At 37.1% G+C, this 20,792-nt stretch overlaps 1 protein-coding gene across 1 annotated transcript; it reads right to left on the bottom strand.

The window, feature by feature from the left end:
- Positions 1 to 8,686: 8,686 nt before the first annotated feature.
- On the bottom strand, positions 8,687 to 20,318 carry LOC137396327 (zinc transporter ZIP9-like). The gene is made up of 7 exons (XM_068082551.1): positions 20,134 to 20,318; positions 17,905 to 18,034; positions 14,230 to 14,532; positions 12,206 to 12,280; positions 11,271 to 11,356; positions 10,522 to 10,656; positions 8,687 to 9,492 (listed from the first exon to the last, which is right to left on the bottom strand). The coding sequence occupies exons 1-7, from the start codon at positions 20,227 to 20,229 to the stop codon at positions 9,241 to 9,243; spliced, it is 1,077 nt and encodes a 358-aa protein (XP_067938652.1). The 5' UTR covers positions 20,230 to 20,318; the 3' UTR covers positions 8,687 to 9,240.
- Between the last annotated feature and the right edge of the window lie 474 nt (positions 20,319 to 20,792).

Raw genomic sequence — 20,792 nt, 5'->3', positions numbered from 1 at the left:
GAAATAAAGAGCCATACTCATTCACGAGTCATCTTGCAACAATTATAGTTGTGCATGAGAGCTAATACTCATTCGGTGTAAGACTACTTGTAACCAGAACCCACTTAGTAGTAATCGTAAGTGCCGTAAGTCACTATATTAATGAAAGGCAAGCGCAAAAATTCACTTCAATATCACTTTATTCCAAGCCATAGAGACAAACATCAACTTTTAGTAGTTCTTAGGCGTCATTATTATCATCATCAGTGGCAAAATATTCTTGTTAACGACCTTTATAAAGGTTTGCAAAATATCAAGTTTCACCAAACATCTGCTTGGCCATGTCCCACCGAAAGCGTGGAAACCTCCGTATGAACTTAAAATAAAATCGGCAAAATTGATCTTTGCTAAAACGCTCAAAAGAAAAAGATGTCTTTTTTCTGAGCGTTTTAACTGCGGTCAAATTTTGCCTATGTCAATTTTAAAATGTCTCGTCATTTACCTAAAACAAAACCAATCTCAAAAAATAGAAAAATGTTGATGTTTTCTGATAAATTTTTTAAAAACTTCACATGAGAGGCCCGGCTGAGGCCCTACATGAGAAAAACCAGTTGGGGGCTTACACCACCCCCTCAACACCCCCAGGTGTTCATAACTAATCGCCGAACATTAGCCGCCCCAACTTGCAACCAGTGAATACAGGCCTGCGCAAAAGCATCTGCTGAATGAACTTTAAGAGTAGGGACTAAGTTTATATATCTAAGAAATGGAGAGGACATTGTGCAGCTTGCTGTCCAAAAGCACATTTGAGAGAAAATTTGATTAAGGACATGAGAGCATAACTCTTGCTCTGATCAATTTTCATAATAGCAAACTTTACCATCAGTCATTTTTTCTCTCAAAAATTATTTTTTGCTTTAATCATATTTTCATATTAATATATATTTCTCAAAGTAGGTCTGGCTGTCATTTGGCTGTAACTATTATTAGAATAGCTGTAGCTGGACAACAATGCTGACCTAACATCATGGCCTGCTATCATTAGAAACCTAGCGCCTATTAACTAGCTTACTGAAATTACTAGCTTAGAGTTAGCAAGCTTACTAATTTACATAGTTTATAAGCTGATTTTTAACACCCGAACAACGCTGGAAGGCACAGCTAGTAGTAATATACAACTCTCAACTGTAGAAGAACATTTAGCTCTGTTGATAGGCTCTTTATAGTAGAACAATACTAAATATATTCTAACTGCCGAATGGTTGGCGTTGCACGGGTATTAAAAACAGATAATAAACAGTTTTCAGGTAATGCAGTTGCCTTCCACTTGCCATTAATTAATCTGACACATTACCACTGACTAATTTGAGTAAGCTAGTATCCCAATTGTCAAACTTACTAATGAGAGATGTGAGAGCAAGCTTTACTGACGTAGAGCTGTAACGTAATGCAGGGTCGCCATGCTATTTCAACTGACATAACGAGTCATATCGCCCAATGAATCCATCAATCTTGCATAGTTCAATGGGTTAGCGTAACGCCTTAGGGTATGGAAGGTTCTAAGAAGAAATATTCGGCGATACGGATTCTTCAATCCGAGATTTTATTATCTATAGATGGACACAGCGATTGACAGGAAACACTTAAAGTTTGAGAATTATATATATAGATGCAATTTATCTTCGGTTTTTGATCACAATTCATTGCAGAAGGTTGATTTAACCATAGAGTTATCTCCCCCTAGAGTGATAACTACACGTTGATTTAACTCATTGCGAGTAATGCAAATAATTTTATCCCACTCCAAAACTAAAAGACAACTTTTGATCAGTGGTAACTCTTGTTTGCGCTGGCTCTTGATTATTGCACTTTGAACCAAAAAATAAAAATTATTTGTAAAATTTGCTATTTACAAAGAGGCAGTTATCCTGTGGGAACAATTGGGGGGTAACTGCCCAGGGGAGAGTAGAGTAATTTTACTAGGAGCAGTTGTTCGCAACTATTGCTTTACATTATTAACTGTAGGCCTACCTTGAAGGTTGACTTGCAACAAAATTCACATTACAGTTATTTGGTATCAAAAGATTCACCATGTCTTACTCTGTTGTGTTGTAGGTGCAAAATATGTGGAAATGCGATTAAAAGCTCAAAAACAAAATGTCGCCGTAGATTGAAATCTGTTTATTTATCTGACGTAGACATTACAGTTTGGTTATCGTCTTGTCACGGGATGTTCTCACATGTATTGAAAGGCCAATAAAAAGCTCAATATAAAACTTATCGTAGCACTAGTTTATGACAAACACTTTGGGTTTCACCGAAGACCCCGTATCAAATATAGATACTCGCTACTTTACAGTTTTGTTTCGGTTTGGTCTAATTGTCTAGTCGTAATCTGATCATGTGACCCATACTTCGTAATTAATTTTTTGCAGCATTTTTTGATTATCACAGGTGACCAACAGGCTCGTCATGTTTATCAGACAATGATATGTACTCCTTCGAGCTAAGGTTAAAAAAGTGAACAAATTTTTACGGTAAGTTATAAGATATCAGTGTTAAAAGTGACAGCATTACAATGATGATAAAACACGCGTAAGAACAATAGACATGGTTTTATTGAATGCGTGAAGTATATTTGTGAAAATATTTCGACGAATAAGGTTGCATGAAAGTGTAAACAGAAACCATCTACCACAGCTACGTCACATTTGAGCCGTTTTGGAAAGAGAATCCAAACTATGGCGGTCTCGTGTGGCTGCGATTAACTGTTCGTTTTTTAGCTTTTAAGGGCTTGTAATCACATTCCCACATATTTGGCACCTACAACACAACAGAGTAAGACATGGTGAATCTTTTGATACCAAATAACTGTAATGTGAATTTTGTTGCAAGTCAACCTTTAATTAAAACAAGGTACTACATGTATGTACAGTTGGCTGAATTTCTCATAAACACTACTAATAGAGTAGTATATACTGTGGAATACTCAGCCTGGAGTGGTACAGCGGCTTTCATGTGTGATGTAGGGCACTCACAGCATTTTTTTTTGCAAAAAATCTAAAAGATTTAAATCTCTTAAAAAATTGAAAACTCTCAAGTTCGAAACGGATGTGTGATGAAACAAGTAAAAATTTCTGGACAAGTCATTCTCCATTAACTTTAAGCTCCTCTTCAACATATTTTATAAAAAGTTCGGCCTTTTCATGGCAATCCTGTAAACCTCTTCTTGTTCTGAAATCACACCTACCAGGCAAGAGACTCTTTTGTCAAATCTTCACGCAGTAGTTTTGTTTTTCCATCTTTGCTAACACTAACCCCAAGTAACTGTTGCTCATTCATGAGAATACACACAGGTTCCTCCACATCCGCTGATATTCGTGGAGTAATTTGGCTAAACACAGTCAATCCTTCAGCAAAGTCACTCGTTTTAAGAGAGTCCTAGTTTTATGGTAGAACTAATAGTCAATTCACAATACCAAACTCCTTAGCTAACTAATTCAATTTTTGTTAGAAAGTTTTTTAAACTCGATTATTTTACTCACTACTCTTGCCACCACCAGCTTTACTACTTGCGTTTACCTTCTTATGAGGTAAGATTAGAAGTTAACAGACCACACAAAATTTAGTCAGTATTTCCAAAACTCAAACAAATGGTTAACAACTCAAGATCAATGGGCAACCAAGTCACACCATTGGATTTTTTGGCTCATCTCAAAGGTATACGAATTTTGAATTTCTGTTTGGTATTTGCAACAAAAAATTTTGTTCTTTTACCAAACTCAAGATTTTTTCAAGATCTGAATGTTTCAAAAGCAGAGGTTGAACTGTACATTATAGCGCAATCTTGTTTGATAAGTTCAGCGTTTTTGTATTCATAGTATGTTTTATTCACCCTGTTTTGATCATCGCATGTTTGTCATTGTGCGTTTGATCAATTTGAAAAAATCCAGAAAATAAGGACTTTGAGATTCAAAGTCAGCATTTGCATTAAACTGCTGATCACGTAGTTATGTTAGTTCTAGTGTTGTAATAAAATTTTGAATACATCATCATGCAATATTCAACAGTTTAATAACCACTTCGCACACCTCATTAAAATGTGTATTAAATAAACAGCTTGTAATCAGTTCAGCTAGGAATCTAACCGATGTTGCCGCTTCGGTTCAACACATTTGCTTTGTCTGACAATGTCATCACACCAAACAGCGTATACAGGAATTTGGTGGCTATAACAGACAGTATAATAATATAACAGGCAATATCGCAATAGCCTTTGACTTGAACATTTTGGTGTGCCTAGCTTATGGGCACCTTAAAGCATTTATAGAGCTATTCGTCACTTGGAGACAGAATGACTGGTTTATGTGTGGTGATGACCAGGTTTTTACCTTGACAACTATCACAAACATCCTGCCAAACTTCAGCCAAGAGCTGGTCCTAAATACTGAGAATAGGTATGTATTTGAATGCACTGTACATGTTATTCCCAATAGGACAACCCTCACCCCTCTATCTTTCTAATGCAGCTCATTTTTCGGCTGGATTGATTTGCTCATAATAAACCAGTCTTCATTTATTTGAAATAAGGCAAACGCTACAAATGCAAATTTTATTATAGCATTGCATCCAAAGAGAAATATTTGTGGCGTGTGGATGCCCTCACTGCTTCTTTACCATAGATATATAAACCTAGATGGGCCAATAGGAAAAAAGCCTGTCAGACTTAAATAGCACGACATAACGTCATTGTATTGTACCTCATGCTTGACTGCACTGTTATTAACAATGCAGCTCATCAGGAGAAGATGACAAAATCACATATATTTTCACATTAAAACCTTCTTGGATACATAATCCAGTAAACCAAAGCGATTCTGTGATAATATCTGATAACCACCATAGATTAAAAGTATAAAAGCTATGAAATGTTGCACACAAATCATGAGCCATCAGGGCTTTATTTGCCACCCTCTCCTTTCCCCATTCTCTCTTTTCCCCTTCTCCAAAGAAGAAGTGAGAAGGGGAAAAGAGAGAAGAGGGAAAGGAGAGGGGGGCAAATAGCCCACCCACTCAAAGCGCCAGACCCTGGCTAGGTGAATAGACTAATATCATGCTGAACTAAACATGACTAAATATGATAAGCCTGTGCAGTTTTGATCTGATCAGGGAAATGGAATCAATGGCTTTCTTAGCTAGAGCTGGAACGAGATCAAGAAATGCAGGGTCGGACCAGACTCAGGGTCAGCAAAGAAGGCCAAGATTGGGTTGGACGGGGTCAGCACGGCGCGCGATTTTTTATTCATTCACGGTTAAGAGATAGTTCTATTACAGGCTAATGTTGTTACATCAATAAACTAAGATAAAAGAAACCATTATCACACCAATCATTATATTTTGTGGCTTGGTTTATAAATTCAATCTACAATTTATGGCTAGACATTGGTAGATCAATGCTATTCAATAGGTGATAGATTAATGGCATGATTTGGCTAGTGTTTTTATTACAGATTTTACTTCCAACTGCTATTATAATCAACAAGAGATTAGTTAAGAAATACTTTACAAATATAGAAATAGATAACCCAGCATAGTGAAAAGCAAAAATCTATCACTTCCCTAAAACTTCTGGTATTAGTGAAAGAGACTAAAAATAAAATAAATTTGCTGGATTGAAGGTTCTTAGACGCGCTTTTAAGTTCCTCAAGATGCCCTCATTGTAAATGCCTCAATAGTATTGAGGTGGACCCTTCTTTGTAGCATAAAGGTTGACTTGCAACAAAATTCACATTACAGTTATTTGGTATCAAAAGATTCACCATGTCTTACTCTGTTGTGTTGTAGGTGCCAAATACGTGGAAATGTGATTACAAGCTCTTAAAAGCTCAAAAACGAAAAGCCGCCGTAGATTGGAATCTGTTTATTTATCTGACGTAGTCATTACAGTTTGGTTATCGTCTTGTCACGTGATGATCTCGCGTGAATTGAAAAGCCAATAAAAAGCTCAATATAAAACTTATCGTAGCACTAGTTTATGACAAACACTCCGGGTTTTACCGAATACCCCGTATCAAATATAGATGCTCACTACTTTACAGTTTTGTTTTGGCATTATTCAATCGTGAAGTCGTAATCTGATCACGTGACCCAATACTTTGGAAATAATTTTTGCAGCACTTTTCGATTATCACAGGTGACCAACAGGCTCATCATAATTATTAGACAATGATATGTACTCCTTCGAGCTAAGGTTAAAAAGTTTAACGAATTTTTACGGTAAGTTATAAGATATCAGTGCTAAAAGTGACAGCATTATGATGACGATAAAACAGACGCGTAAGAACAATAGACATGGTTTTATTGAATGCGTGAAGTATATTTGTGAAAATATTTCGACGAATGAGGTTGCTTGAAAGTGTAAACAGAAACCATCCTGTAACAACTACAGCCCATTTGAGCTGTTTTGGAAAGAGAATCCAAACTACGACGGTCTCGTGTGGCTACGATTAACTGTTCGTTTTTTTAGCGTTTAAGAGCTTGTAATCACATTTCCACATATTTCACACCTACAACACAGCAGAGTGTTTGGCATCTACAACACAACAGAGTAAGACATGGTGAATCTTATGATACCAAATAACTGTAATGTGAATTTTGTTGCAAGTCAACCTTTAACTTGCTTTTGCATATTGTACAAATAACTTGGTATTTTCCTTTCGTGACTGGCTTCTTCATGAACTCCCAGACCATCGATACATTTATTATTTCTTGCCAAAAAACGTTGTGAAACCTATAGTCCAAAGACTATTGTCGCAGACGTAAAAATATAGTCTTGACTCACCTTGTTTTATTTCGCCTTGTCCTTCCGCTCTAGGACCATATGCGACTCAATTTCAATCGCACTTAAAAAGCGATATACAACCACTGTTGTTTAGCCATAAACCTACCTGTGTCTTTGTAAAGGAAGACCCGAGGGTCAGGTGGCCTGACCCGAGCACCTCTGACCCGGTGGGTCAAGACCAGACGAGCTACCCGTGCCAGCTCTATTCTTAGCTTCATAATGCGCTCGAATCGAAATATATCTCTTTGCTATCTCACGAGCTAGGCTACTAGCTTGATGATTACCCTTAAACAATAGCATGATGTTGAATCTCAGCAACTTCTCCATGGTGGCAATTAGTGCTAGCCTGGGAAAGTTTTCACCAGTCCAGCCCTACTAAGCAACACTCTCGTCGCTTTCTCACTGGTTGCAAACCTCCATCACCACAGGCGAAGACAAAGTCAAGCCACCACGATTCTAAACTGTGATTAAGGAATTCGTTGCTTGGTTTACATCATAGTTAGTAACATCCACGATGCGAGTGAAACAATCATTACACTTAGCTTTGGTGACCTAGCCAGCTACATAGCCAGCTGTAAAATAATCATTCTGTCTCATTTTTGACTTAAGACATACTTGCATACTCATCATATTTAGTCATGTTTAGTTCAGCAAGATATTAGTCTATTCACCTAGCCAGGGTCTGGCGCTTCGAGGGGGTGGGCTATTTGCCCCCCTCTCCTTTCCCTCTTCTCTCTTTTCCCCTTCTCACTTCTTCTTTGGAGAAAGGGAAAAGAGAGAATGGGGATAGGAGAGGGTGGCAAATAAAGCCCTGATGGCTTATGATTTGTGTGCAACAATTCATAGCTTTTTTAGTTTTAATCTATGGTGGTTATCAGATATTATCACAGAATCGCTTTAGTTTACTGGATTATGTATCCAAGAAGGTTTTTATGTGAAAACCTATGTTCTTTACAGATTCTGCCTTGTGAATGAATTTTAGGGGCGACAAGCTGTCACAAGCATAATTAAATTTCACCTCACTGAGAGAAACTACACTCAGGATATGACTACTGCCCTACCAGTCTGAAATACCCTGTGCAAATCATATCCACTTCTATCTTTTTTACAGTTTTATATACGGGTATGAAGCAATCCCTCTACGATTGAGGATGGTGTCTGCAGAAGCTGGACGTATTTTTAAGCGCTATTTGGACAAACAATGGTTTTGTGATCTTGGCTAGACATGTCTGAGTCCAGTGGCAAGAGAACCATGACCGAAAACATGCCCAGATGTAGAGAACAATATAAGGTTGGATGTTATTCCTGTCACCACCAGTAGCTTTTGTTGGGAATAGAACCCCAACCTGTTGTTAGCAGGACAGGTGGTCGAGACCACCAGGCCACGGTGGTAAATTGTGTAAATGAAAAACTTTTTATAAGATTCATATCAAGTCAGTGGCATGTTCTTTGCAATGGTTCATGACACCAAATTGTCCTAGACTTTTCTTATTTGTGTAAGCAAATCTTCCAAGATTAAATGTGATGTCTACTTATTTTACTGCAAGCAGACGCTGTGCTTGTTTTTAAGAGCCATTTTTACACAAACAATGTCTCTGTCATCTTGGCTAGACTTGTCTGAGTCCAGTGCCAAACAAACCTCAACGATCAGAGACACGCCCAATTGCACAGAGTAACTTAAAGGTTGGATGCCATTCCTGTCATCACCGGTAGTTTTTGTTGGGAAATGAACCCTCAACCTGTTGTTTGCAGATCAGTGGGTCTAGACCATTAGGCCACGACTACTCTCTAGGAATTTATTACTTATTTAACTAGATGTAGTGAACGTAGCAAGTAAAAACATCACAAAATAGTTCCGATACAGAGTCTGATGACGGGATCATTTATCTTACGTAGTTTTCACTCAATGATAGTTTTGTAAAAATGACTATCACAATCTCAGCTCATTCCAATAGCCTGTCTACACAGAATAACAGGCCACTTTCTTGAGCTGGTTTTAAATAGGAAACAATACTATTAAAACAGAACTAGACAATCAATGTTACAGTGTACGTAGTACATACATGTGTAGCTACAGCAGATTGTTAGTGTCTAAGCATGGCTTTTTCATGCATAGCAAAATCCTATGTTTACCATTTTTAAAACAAACTGAATATTTGACGATTTTCAGTGATACAGCATCAAAGTGATACCTACAAGGAGATAGTCTATAGTAAAACAATTTTTTCTAGTGTAAAATAATAAGTGTAGGAGCTAATATTATGCCTCCGACATTAGCAAACATCTTTCAAGTATAAAACTACAAATTTAGTACATGCATGTACATCCATTTTCAAATAATTCGGATAAATAGAAAGACTTCAGTTGATAAAACACCTTGTAACATTTAGAGAATGGAAACAGTAATGGAGTAGATATCGTCAATGACTATGACCGTGCCCGAGTGATATACCTACAGGCAGCAGTGAGCCTATAATTATTGCCAAAAGCTCCAGTTTAGTGAAGCCCTTATGTTCCCGTACGATCACACTACCGTCACTGGCCGTAGTGCGACTCGTCTTGCTAGAGACCTCAGGCAATATGTGAACAGTGGCCACGTAGAGGAATGTACCAGCGCTAAAGAGCATTGCGATGCCTGTCGCGTTGTAGTATGCCAAAGCCTCCTTGCTTTGCTACAATGCATAAAACAGGAATGAGATATGAGAAAAGATTTTAAGGATGGAGTAATGGCTTGAAACGATAGAGGCAAGTTTTTATCAACACGATAGCAGAAACAATGAAACTTACAATACAAAAAACTATAAGACTAACTCATGACATGTTTATAAATTGTCAATCACCATGCAGTTGTTTATTTCTCTACAAGAACTGTTTTTAAAAAAAACTTACTCATCCGTGTACTACCAACTTTATGTCTAAGAATTGCAGAGTACAATTTTGCAAAACAGATGCGATCTGCATACAGAGTAAACAAGGAATTTACCCTAACACCATTGTAGGATCACATGCTATCAGGGATTCTGATTAACAACACAGAAGTTCGTCATCACTAGGTAAGTTAGAGAATGAGGATGATCAATAATATATTTTATATTATAACACTCTCGCTTTGTAATCTTGCATGAAATCGTTGCACTGAAGAAATGATATGGGGGAAATTAAAGTGCTTTATAAAATACTGCTTTCTACGAGTCTGAAACCTTTGAAACTCTAAATTGGGAAACCGACAGTCTAGCACTTGTGCCGCCCAAACGCATTCAGAAGTTGAAGAATAATCTTGCGCGTAATAAGAGTGATATTTCGTGACATTAACAAGTGATGGAAGGATTATAAGAACAGACTCACTACGCCTTCTATAATGTGCAAAAACAGTCCTACTTAACCAATGCTGGTCTCAATCAGCAATCTTAGAACTTTCATTTTTCGTATAAATGTGCCCCAATCTATCTGATTAGAAACTTCAGAATTCGTCTTCCCATGCACTGAGGACAATTGCGCTCAATATACGTGTTCATAGATTTTTTGTCATGAAGGAATTTGTGTTAAAAATGAAAGAAATGGCGAGCGTCGACCTTCTGAATGCTGGTACACTATAGAACTAAGGAAACTAAAATGATGGATATTAGTAGACTAAGATTAAGAGGAGTCAGGGATTGTCTCTACTAAAAAACTAGGAAATGATCAGTCATCACGCTACTCACATGGTTCAATACCGCAAAAGTAATGATGGCTCCTATAGGCGCAGCAGCTGAGAATAGAAGAAGGTGCTTTCTTATTCGTCCTCTATCTAGTCCATCATGCAATAGAAATGAGACGAGGCCAAATGCCGCAGGAGCCTAAATTATAACAACATAACAATGCAAAATGGCCAAACAAGTTTGGCCCAAAATCTTAACACTTTCTACAGATTGCTTTGAGGGACATTTGATGTTATTTTTTATCATATTATCTTTATTTTATCAGAATGTAACTTCGAAACAAACTCACCTGCATCATTCAATTAGAAACTAACTTTTAATTATGTCAATAAGCGTATGCCTACTAATAATATTATTATTACTACTATTATGACCAACAATTGAGCAATGACAATACAAGTCATCACCGCAGTGATGACAGGACAAAAGGCTATAAATAGTGACAATTAATTTACAGACTGTAGTATTATTTAAAATATATTTATTTATGAAAAGACAGAAATGTTACTCATAAAAAAATTAGGAAACGTTCCTGTATAAAAATGACAAGAGAACATGATAGCAATGAATTTTCGCACTGGTGTAGAACAACATGATAGTCTTTTATGAAAATGACACTCCTCACCAGGTGCTTCTTGAAATGCGGTCTAATAAGTCACTGACAAGCAAGTTTAAATGAATTTTAGAAGTTGAAGTATTTACTGGCTGAAAAATTGCCTAGCGTCAAACGATAAAATGAGCATAATACCAACCTTATGTAACATTATTGCTACAAATACCACGACAGTGAGACCAGTGTGTGAGACGCTAGTCGCAGCCCCTAGAGCTATACCATCAGCTGCAAGAAATAAGGCTATAGATGAGAAAGTCATCAAAATGTTATGCAGTTTTATAGCTATGATAAATATGAATATACAAGGCAATAGTTTGTAAATATCTCTCAGGTACTCTGAAGATCTCTAAGGTGCTAGTATAGACAACACAAACATTTGAAAAGTACACACTACAAAAGCTGTAAAAACAGCATCCTGAAGAGCAAGTCGTGCAAGTTGAAATCTTTGATTAGGTGACTTACAGTGTAAGTATACTACCAACTATCTTCAAGCCTTTGCTTACAATTGCCGCGACTCACCAATTTTCAATCCCCAAAGGCATTTTCAGTTATGAAGCTTGAAATTCACTAATTTTTTAAAATTTCATATAAGTGAAGATGCAAAAAAATTGAAATGAAAACAAAGAAAAGTTAAAATATAGTTCGTTTTGAAACAAAGCGACTCCACAAAATGAGGACATAAGAAAATCATTTTTTCTGACTATTCAAGAGTTCTTGTTGCCAGCTAACAAATTAAAAAACTAACGAGTTGAGGGAAGGACCAGACTATGTTAATTTATATTAATAAATCCCATTATGTCAGTGTGCGTGTCCGCTAGTTCGCGTTTGGCTATTTTTTGGTCGATTCCATTAAAACTTCAAATGCCTGTGCTCCGTGCCTACCGCCAGGTTGCTAAAAATGTTTGATTTTAAAACTCCATCTGGTTCCTGAGCACCACCCACCTACGGGCATCTGATTGATAATAAAAAAATTACGGGCATCGTCAGGCTTGCTGTTAATTATATGCTAAACTCTTAAAAAGTTTCGTACAACAAGTATAATCCAAAGATTATAGTAAAACTACATGTATATACCTGCTGCGTGCACGCATAGACCAAGAGTGGCAGTTACTTTATTTCTTGAATGATGGACACCATTGGACTCCGAATCTATAAATAATCGATGGACTCAGTAGTATAAATTCTACTGCTTTCTCCTCAGACAACAATAAAAGGACATTATTATAAAGCTAAACTCTTTACTAGCATTTATCGTTTGTTTCAAGCTCAGGTTCTAAAATCCATGTTCTAATATGTTCTAAGGTAGAATTTATTCAGCCATGGATGACAACTGTTTGCGTCATACATATGTGACAGCTGTAACTAGACTGGGATCATTCAAAGCTTAGCTAGATACAGTTGACAGCTGTCTAGACTCTAGAGAGATGGTAAACTGCAGTCTAGCATTTACCGAGACTTGCTATAAGCATCGAGCCAATCATATGGAAACAATGTTAGCCCAGGCATGGCGGTCATGTTATTGGGAAGACACTACTGGAGGTCTCTGCAGCCGAACTGCCATTTTCTGTCAATTTGTTCAACAATTTCACGTACCATGTGGTCAGAACATCAAGAAATTCGATAGAAAACCCACAAAGAACTCGATTTTTTAACTAGTTGTAAATAGTTGTAAATAAAGCCATGTTATGATGCTAACAGTTAACAAACCACGTTAGGCCATTTATGGCAAATTATTTAGCTCATTTTGAAACAAAGCGACTCCACACAATAATGAGGGTTTTGATAACCATCTTAAAGGCAGGTAGGTACGCATTCTATCATAGTATATCGGAGTTGTCTTCTCAGTGATTATTCATACACTATGCACCCTGCAAACCAATGACATCATCGAGGCAACACAGATATGTCGGAAAACATTGCAGCTGTCAAATTTTTCCAATACTTTAAAGTGCTTCATGACAGTCTGTGCAATGTGCATGCTTTGACATTTGTGATTGGGTGTCACGTTTGTGTTGCATGATCTATATTTCCCATCATAATAGTTACTACGGAGACTAGTGTGTCATCATTTCAGCGACTGCATTGTATAATTAGAATAATTGAATAGACGCGGATAGGTTTGTGATAATGTGAACAACGTTATCACAAACAATCACAGAAGTATTGTGTAATTACAGCCGATGTACTGCGATATAGTGCGTACCAACCTTTAGACAAGATCTACAAACCAACCAGCTACAACCGAAAATCAAAAACTGGACCAGTACTATAAAACCGGCAAGCTGGTATTTATACTTTCTATGATCAACTGTATCGATCAAATCAAGGAAATAATGTGCTCAAATATTTCATTGTTTTTTATGCCTTTGGCTTTTATTCGCACTATGTGTAAAATTGCTAGCAGCTCTACTCCACTAACTTACATGTAGTTTGCACATTATAATTTTATATGGTGGATGAATGCAAGAAATGTAAGAAGTAGTCAAACTAAAGCGTGTGAGTCACTAACACTGAAAAGTGACTTCACCAAAATTTTGATGCGCGATACAATTCACAGACAATTTGCATGAGCAGAAATGGAAAAAGGAATCCAATTCAAATCGAATTTCAAAAAAATCGATTCAAATAAAAATCTAATTTTTTCTAAAAATCTTTCCTTTTCCAACCCTATAGTGAGCAGATTTAGTGTTTCACCAACTATTATAAATTTCCATGATAATAACTCTATTGAAAATTACTAAACATATAACTGGGTCTCCACTAACATTGACCAATCCAATAGCCAAGTTGTCCTATTAGCCACAAGATCGCTCCTACATGTAGATATGAAATCTATAGAAACAAAGTTTATTGATGCACGCAGAGTATTCAAAGCACTCCATTCCTTGTGAATATTCAATGTGAAGATATGGGAATGCAAGACTTGTACAAAACAAAACTATCGAGCCATTCTAAAGTAAAAGGTAATTGTGAACAGACAGTAGATTGCTCTGAATACAACATGATCCCAGTGATTAATCCCCGCCATATTCTCCAAAAGCATGACTGAAATTTCTAAAAACAGCAAATGTAGAAGGAACAGCTATTAACAAACATACCAGCAGCACCTGAGCCGTGGGAGTGGCCTCCTCCTATCTGGTCTATAACAAGCATGAACACAAAACCGGCTACAAGGGATACTCCTATAGACTTGTGCTCTTCCCCATGGTGATGCTCCCCCTGCTTTTTATCAAGTTCAAGGTGATCATCATGCCCCTTATGTTCATGGTTCACTGGCTCATCATGTAGCTTAGAAACTGGTGCCTTTGCCACAGCTGGCAGATCATCTGATTTAGCCAACTGCCGCAGTTTTCGGTTGACAACGGTTTCTACTGGTGGCAAAGCGATCTCTACTTCCTCTGCTGTAAATGCAAAAGCATGACATATAAATGGGGAACCAGTACAATAGTCGAACTGGGATGACCCTAAATTGAAAAACTCCGCATCTAGGGAATTCAATGGTACAATATTCGCCCAGAATATTTTACAGTTGATACAGGCCCTCACCATTAAACCACATCTCTCTATTCACAGTTTGTTAAAGTGCTTGGTCTAAATTATACATGGTATACCATCCAGCCTCACTTCCCTATATCCAGTCAGCTCCTCTCAATCGCTATTTCCTGATGCGATTAATCCGCAAGTTTGGGTCATCCACGAGATGGAAACGGCAAAAACCTGTAAGTTTTGTTACTATTTTTTATCGAATTTTTCATGTTTGCAAAAGATGGAACCGGCACTTGCGAATGATACACAAGAAAATGCCGCACACAGGTATTCCATTTTAAACATTTTTCAAACTTGAGTAATGACTATTTTAAAAGTGCATTGCTAAGCGAGACAGGTGTGCACCGCCACGACCTCTGGCATAAAATTCCTCATCTCGTTTAACAAAGCACCCACGTTAACCCACAACATGCTAATGCCCATTGACACACTTATCACAGGGTAGCTCAAAGTGTGCACAACTCCAAAACCGCATCTTCCGCGCAATGGAAACATAGTGTATGTTTACTATCAAAGTTTTACTGTTGGATTCTTCCAACATGCCACACAGCCTTACCTCCAGACTATAACAGCAACAGACATACGATGAAAACAAGTGGTGTCACAAACTAGGTTAGATGGACACATCGATGTGTGTTAGCGAGACAGAACTAATGAAGGTTCTCTCAAGCGAATGGCATTGTGAGAGCAAGTTTAGATTTCTTAAGTAAACTTTAGTCCCATGGAGTCTAAATAAGCGTTACATATAATTGAGCTGCAAGAAAAGATGAGGAATGAAATCTTGTGCTCGATTACCAACCTGACCAGCTAACATTCATGACAGAACGTGACTCTGCCAGAAGACAACAAAGTGACCAGTAATTGAAGTAGATGGAATCTTATACAACGCTGATTAACCAATAGTCGGGTTTGGTGAAAAAACCAGAGAATCACCTTGACTTCTGACAAAAGAGGAAGCGATTTCCGATTTCAATTAACTGTGTAACTGGGCAGATCCATAAGACAAGCTGCATCAATTTGGGGAAAACCACATTGTCCAAAAGACTAGCTCTGGAAATCAGTTTTTCAGCTAGCTATGACCTTTATTGTGAAAAGGTGAAAAACTCTAACAATGCAAAAAACGAAGCACAGGAAAATAAAATTGACTGAAAAAAAAGAAATGTAGATATAAGAGAAATAACATATATATTACTATATATAGAAATATAGTAAGTAATAGTATCAAGGGGCTGTTATTACCGAACAAATTAAAATTAGCAGCAACAATGCATGATAAATAACTGCAGAGAAGACCTTTCATAGAAATCATACTGTTAGTCAAAATGTAACTCTGTAATTAATGCTATTGTACAACTCAAGTATTCAATAAGAATGGAGAAATATTCCTAGGATAGCCGATCAGAAAAGAGAATTATTAATAGGGAAGGAAACCAATCAGAATCGAAAAATATTTATATAAAAATGACTCAGAATGGAGAAATATTTCTATGGAAACGAATCCGAATGGAGAAATGTTCTTAGAGAAGCCAATCAGAATGAAAAAATATTCCTACGGAAGCCAATCAGAACGAGAAATATTTCTAGGGAAGCCAAACAGAACGGAGAAATATTTCTAGGGAAGCCAAGCAGAACGGAGAAATATTTCTAGGGAAAGGAAACAGAATGGAGAGATATTTCTAGGAAACTCAAACAGGATTGACAAATATTTTTAGGCCTAAAACGAATAAAATTTAAATTATCTTTTAATCAGTACTTAAAAACAAATAAGTCAAAAATACTTTGTTTGCATGTAAATTGTTTTCTCATGAAGCAGTGCAACTCCAAATCATGGTTTAAAATTAAGAAATCCGTAAAACCTATTAGTGGCATACACAAGACCATCAGTTGCCGAGTCTTTAATTTATCAGATAACTAAAAGGTATCAATGATATCCATGTCACTAGAGAGAGGTTCACGAGGGGCTGAAAAATATACTCGAAAAAAATAACCATGGAATGTGAAAAAAAGATGAGGAAAAAATTTATCGCAAACCCAAACAACAAAGTCTAAAATACTTCGCACACCACTGGATTTAATTTATTGCGGCAATTCATTAACTATTATTCCTCGGCATGAAAGCATATAGTGCACCATGTAAGTCAATGTACCTCCATGCTTAGAATGCGTATAAGGAGTGATGTAAGTCAATGTACCTCCATGCTTAGAATGTGTATAAGGAGTGATGTAAGTCAATGTACCTCCATGCTTAGAATGTGTATAAGGAGTGATATAAGTCAATGTACCTCCATGCTTAGAATGCGTATAAGGAGTGATGTAAGTCAATGTACCTCCATGCTTAGAATGTGTATAAGGAGTGATATAAGTCAATGTACCTCCATGCTTAGAATGCGTATAAGGAGTGATGTAAGTCAATGTACCTCCATGCTTAGAATGTGTATAAGGAGTGATATAAGTCAATGTACCTCCATGCTTAGAATGCGTATAAGGAGTGATGTAAGTCAATGTACCTCCATGCTTAGAATGTATATAAGGAGTGATGTAAGTCAATGTACCTCCATGCTTAGAATGTGTATAAGGAGTGATGTAAGTCAACATACCTCCATGCTTAGAATGTGTATAAGGAGTGATGTAAGTCAATGTACCTCCATGCTTAGAATGTGTATAAGGAGTGATATAAGTCAATGTACCTCCATGCTTAGAATGCGTACAAGGAGTGATGTAAGTCAATGTACCTCCATGCTTAGAATGTATATAAGGAGTGATGTAAGTCAATGTACCTCCATGCTTAGAATGTGTATAAGGAGTGATGTCAGTCAATGTACCTCCGTGCTTAGAATGTGTATGAGGAGTGATGTAAGTCAATGTACCTCCATGCATAGAACGTGTATAAGGAGTGATGTAAGTCAATGTACCTCCATGCTTAGAATGTTCATAAGGAGTGATGTAAGTTAACGTACCTCCATGCTTAGAATGCGTAAAAGGAGTGATGTAAGTCAATGTACCTCCATGCTTAGAATGTGTATAAGGAGTGATGTAAGTCAATGTACCTCCATGCTTAGAATGTGTATAAGGAGTGATGTAAGTCAATGTACCTCCATGCTTAGAATGTGTATGAGGAGTGATGTAAGTTAACGTACCTCCATGCTTAGAATGCGTATAAGGAGTGATGTAAGTCAATGTACCTCCATGCTTAGAATGTGTATAAGGAGTGATGTAAGTCAACGTACCTCCATGCTTAGAATGCGTATGAGGAGTGATATCAGAATAGATGGCATTTATCCCTTCGGGTATGATAATAGCTAATGCTGTACCAACTAGCAGGCCAGCTCCAAATATTGTCAGCAGCTTAAGCTTGTCCTGTGTAAATAGTCATATACCACTTACTAACGAAAACAAAATATTTTAGCTTTTAGAATTAGTTACATCGGCTCACTGAAAAAGAAATCTGCAGGCTATTATAATATTGAATAAGTAATATTTTAAGCATCAGCTTTAACACATAGTAGTTACTAGTTCAAGGCTTCCTGATTAAGGGTGTGCGATGTCGTTGGCGGGGGTGCAGAAATCAATCGTGAGGATGAAAAAAGTGTATTTATCGTCGCAACAACCTGCCTGACTTTCCTCTCTTTTATAGATCAAAAATAAATATCGTAATGCCATCAATCTTGAAAATAATATGTGCGTTTCACTTGCCCACAAGAAACCACATTTCAATCAGATAATATCAGAGAAGAGGCAAAAAAAGTTAAAGATCATGAAATGAGCTGTTTTTTATGTTGCTGCCAGTTAAACATGTTAGACTCTTCTTAGAATGACCTTCCAATACGTAACATGTTGTTTTCATATATTCTGAATATATCTGTTTTTTATTATGTTTTGAACCCTTTTTGTTTAGCTCTAAACCAGGGGGTGTGAGATTGCCCTCATCAGTCGTAGAGGTTTGGAGATGAAAACGTATATAGAATTGCTGTACTAGTTGCTTAGACAACGAATCACATAAGTAGTGTCTCTTTCACGCCTACCTTCAAATTGTTCGAAAAGTTTTAGGCAAACCTAAGGTTAGTGTGATAATATGTGCAATAGCATCGAGTCATTTTCATTACTTTAGATAACAAACAATGTCTAGACCTTCGAAGAAGTTCTACTAAAACTGTTTAAAATATAAGACAAATCTATGAACATTTTACAGAATTCTACTCGCTAAAGGCAAGTACTAACCTGTATGTTGTATGCAATTGGATACTCGTAAAAAAATTGAGGAACGGTTGAACATGGAACGTCAGATGAGGCAATATATACTCTACAGCCTCTGTACATAGAGAGAAAGAAGGAGGAGATAAAGAGGAAGGAGATAAAGAGAGAGGTGCGAGAGAAAGAGAGAGGTGCGAGAGAAAGAGAGAGGAGCGACAGAAAGAGAGAAGAAAAAGAAAGAGAGGGGGAGAGACAGAGGAGGAGAGAGGGGGTGAGAGAGAGGGTGAAAGAGAGGGAGAGAGAAAAGGGGAGAGAGAGAGGGGGGAGAGAGAGGGGGAGAGAGAGGGGGAGAAAGAGAGGGGAAGAGAAAGAAGGGGGGGGGGAGAGAAAGAGGGGGAGAGAGAGAGAGGAAGAGAAAGGGGCAGTGAAACACCTGGGCGAGTTTTAAGACTTCCAAGTAGATTTCGTAGCATGGTAAAGATTTACCATGTAAATAACATTCCTATGGTGAATTTTACTTTGGCATCTAGTCTCAGCGTTTAGATAACTAACACTTGTACGGTTTGGCGATATACGATGCACAGGCTACCCATGACACTTGTACGGTTTGGCGATATAGGACGCACAGGCTACACATGACACTTGTACGGTTTGGCGATATACGACGCACAGGCTACTCATGACACTTGTACGGTTTGGCGATATATGACGCACAGGCTACTCATAAAATGCACCACATTTTGTGGCTTATTTTTTAAAAACAAGCTTCAAGGAATGAATGTAATGACAGTTAAGGCCCATGCACACAACAGCTAAAATCAAGGTTTAGTAAAATGTTTACTTTTTCCAGTAAAATCAACCAAATATATCTTTAAAATTTTGTATACCATAAAGAATTTCAGTCTATTTTTTATATGCGTATGTAGACCTTTTGCTATAATCATTCTTTAAGGAGTATTCACATGACCCTAAGGAGTGAGCACACCACCTTGAAAAGATAATCACTGTGAAATACTGTGTTGCCATGGTTGCAAACTAACATGACTTTCTATTGAAAAAAATGGTCTCTATTATATTAAAAATCACAATAAGTTTTAAGAACTAAAGGAAACTAACAAGGTATTAAAACAAAACCAATAATTTGGTTTTATATTTTCTTATTATTGCAACAGACTGAAAGAAAAGAATATTTATGATTTAAAAAAAAGATTTTTACTATTTCATCCCTAGAAAATCAGGCCAAGGACAACTATCAATGGTCTCACCTCTGAAAAAGAAAAGGCCAAGGGAATGCATCCAGCCAAATAGCAACCAACAAGCATTGCCACCGAGAGTGAGATCACAACCAGCCAGTCATCCATCCTGCAGGCTATTTGGTTAGTTGATCATCAAGTCTTCTGAACTTTTGCTCTATCCATGAGAGTTTACTTTCAGCTATATGTTAAGTACAGGCAAGTCATCAACTATAATGCGTTGACATATATTGGTCACCTATTGTTATCCTAGACCCATATTAGTATACTAAAAATATCTTAATCACACAATATTATGTTAGCTTCCCACTATCTTATCAAAAGTTGATTGTTAATTTCCTCCTACCTCATTATAGGTTTCGGTTTGCTAATTTTCACTATCTCATTACTGGTTTTTACGATTAAACATGTTCCATGTTTCACTGAAAATTATCTGTAAAATGGAGCACTTTATCTCTATCTGACCCTTTTCTAACTGTGTTCCCTTTTAGATATTATTAACAGCATTAGTCCATTTAGAAACACCAAAAGTTGCAGTGACAATAAGTGAGTTTTAGTAGTATGTGGCTATCATTACCCTTAAAAATTATCTATCTACTTCAAGCACCTAAAACCTCCTCTAATTTCAGAATGATACTTGAACACAAGAATAACAAAATTGTTAAGTTACC

This window comes from Watersipora subatra, chromosome 5 (assembly GCF_963576615.1).
Source record: "Watersipora subatra chromosome 5, tzWatSuba1.1, whole genome shotgun sequence".
NCBI classification, from domain to species: Eukaryota; Metazoa; Bryozoa; class Gymnolaemata; order Cheilostomatida; family Watersiporidae; genus Watersipora; species Watersipora subatra.
Note: the sequence above shows the minus strand (reverse complement) of the source record. Positions and strands in the feature narration are given on the sequence as shown.

Coding starts and splice junctions, on each gene's coding strand:
- LOC137396327 (XM_068082551.1), bottom strand. CDS start 20,229: ATGGATGACTGGCTGGTTGTGATCTCACTCTCGGTGGCAATGCTTGTT. Junction 18,035..20,133: donor TGGCCTTTTCTTTTTCAGAG/GTGAGACCATTG, acceptor CTATTTACACAG/GACAAGCTTAAGCTGCTGAC. Junction 9,493..10,521: donor CTTTTGCGGTATTGAACCAT/GTGAGTAGCGTG, acceptor TATGCATTGTAG/CAAAGCAAGGAGGCTTTGGC.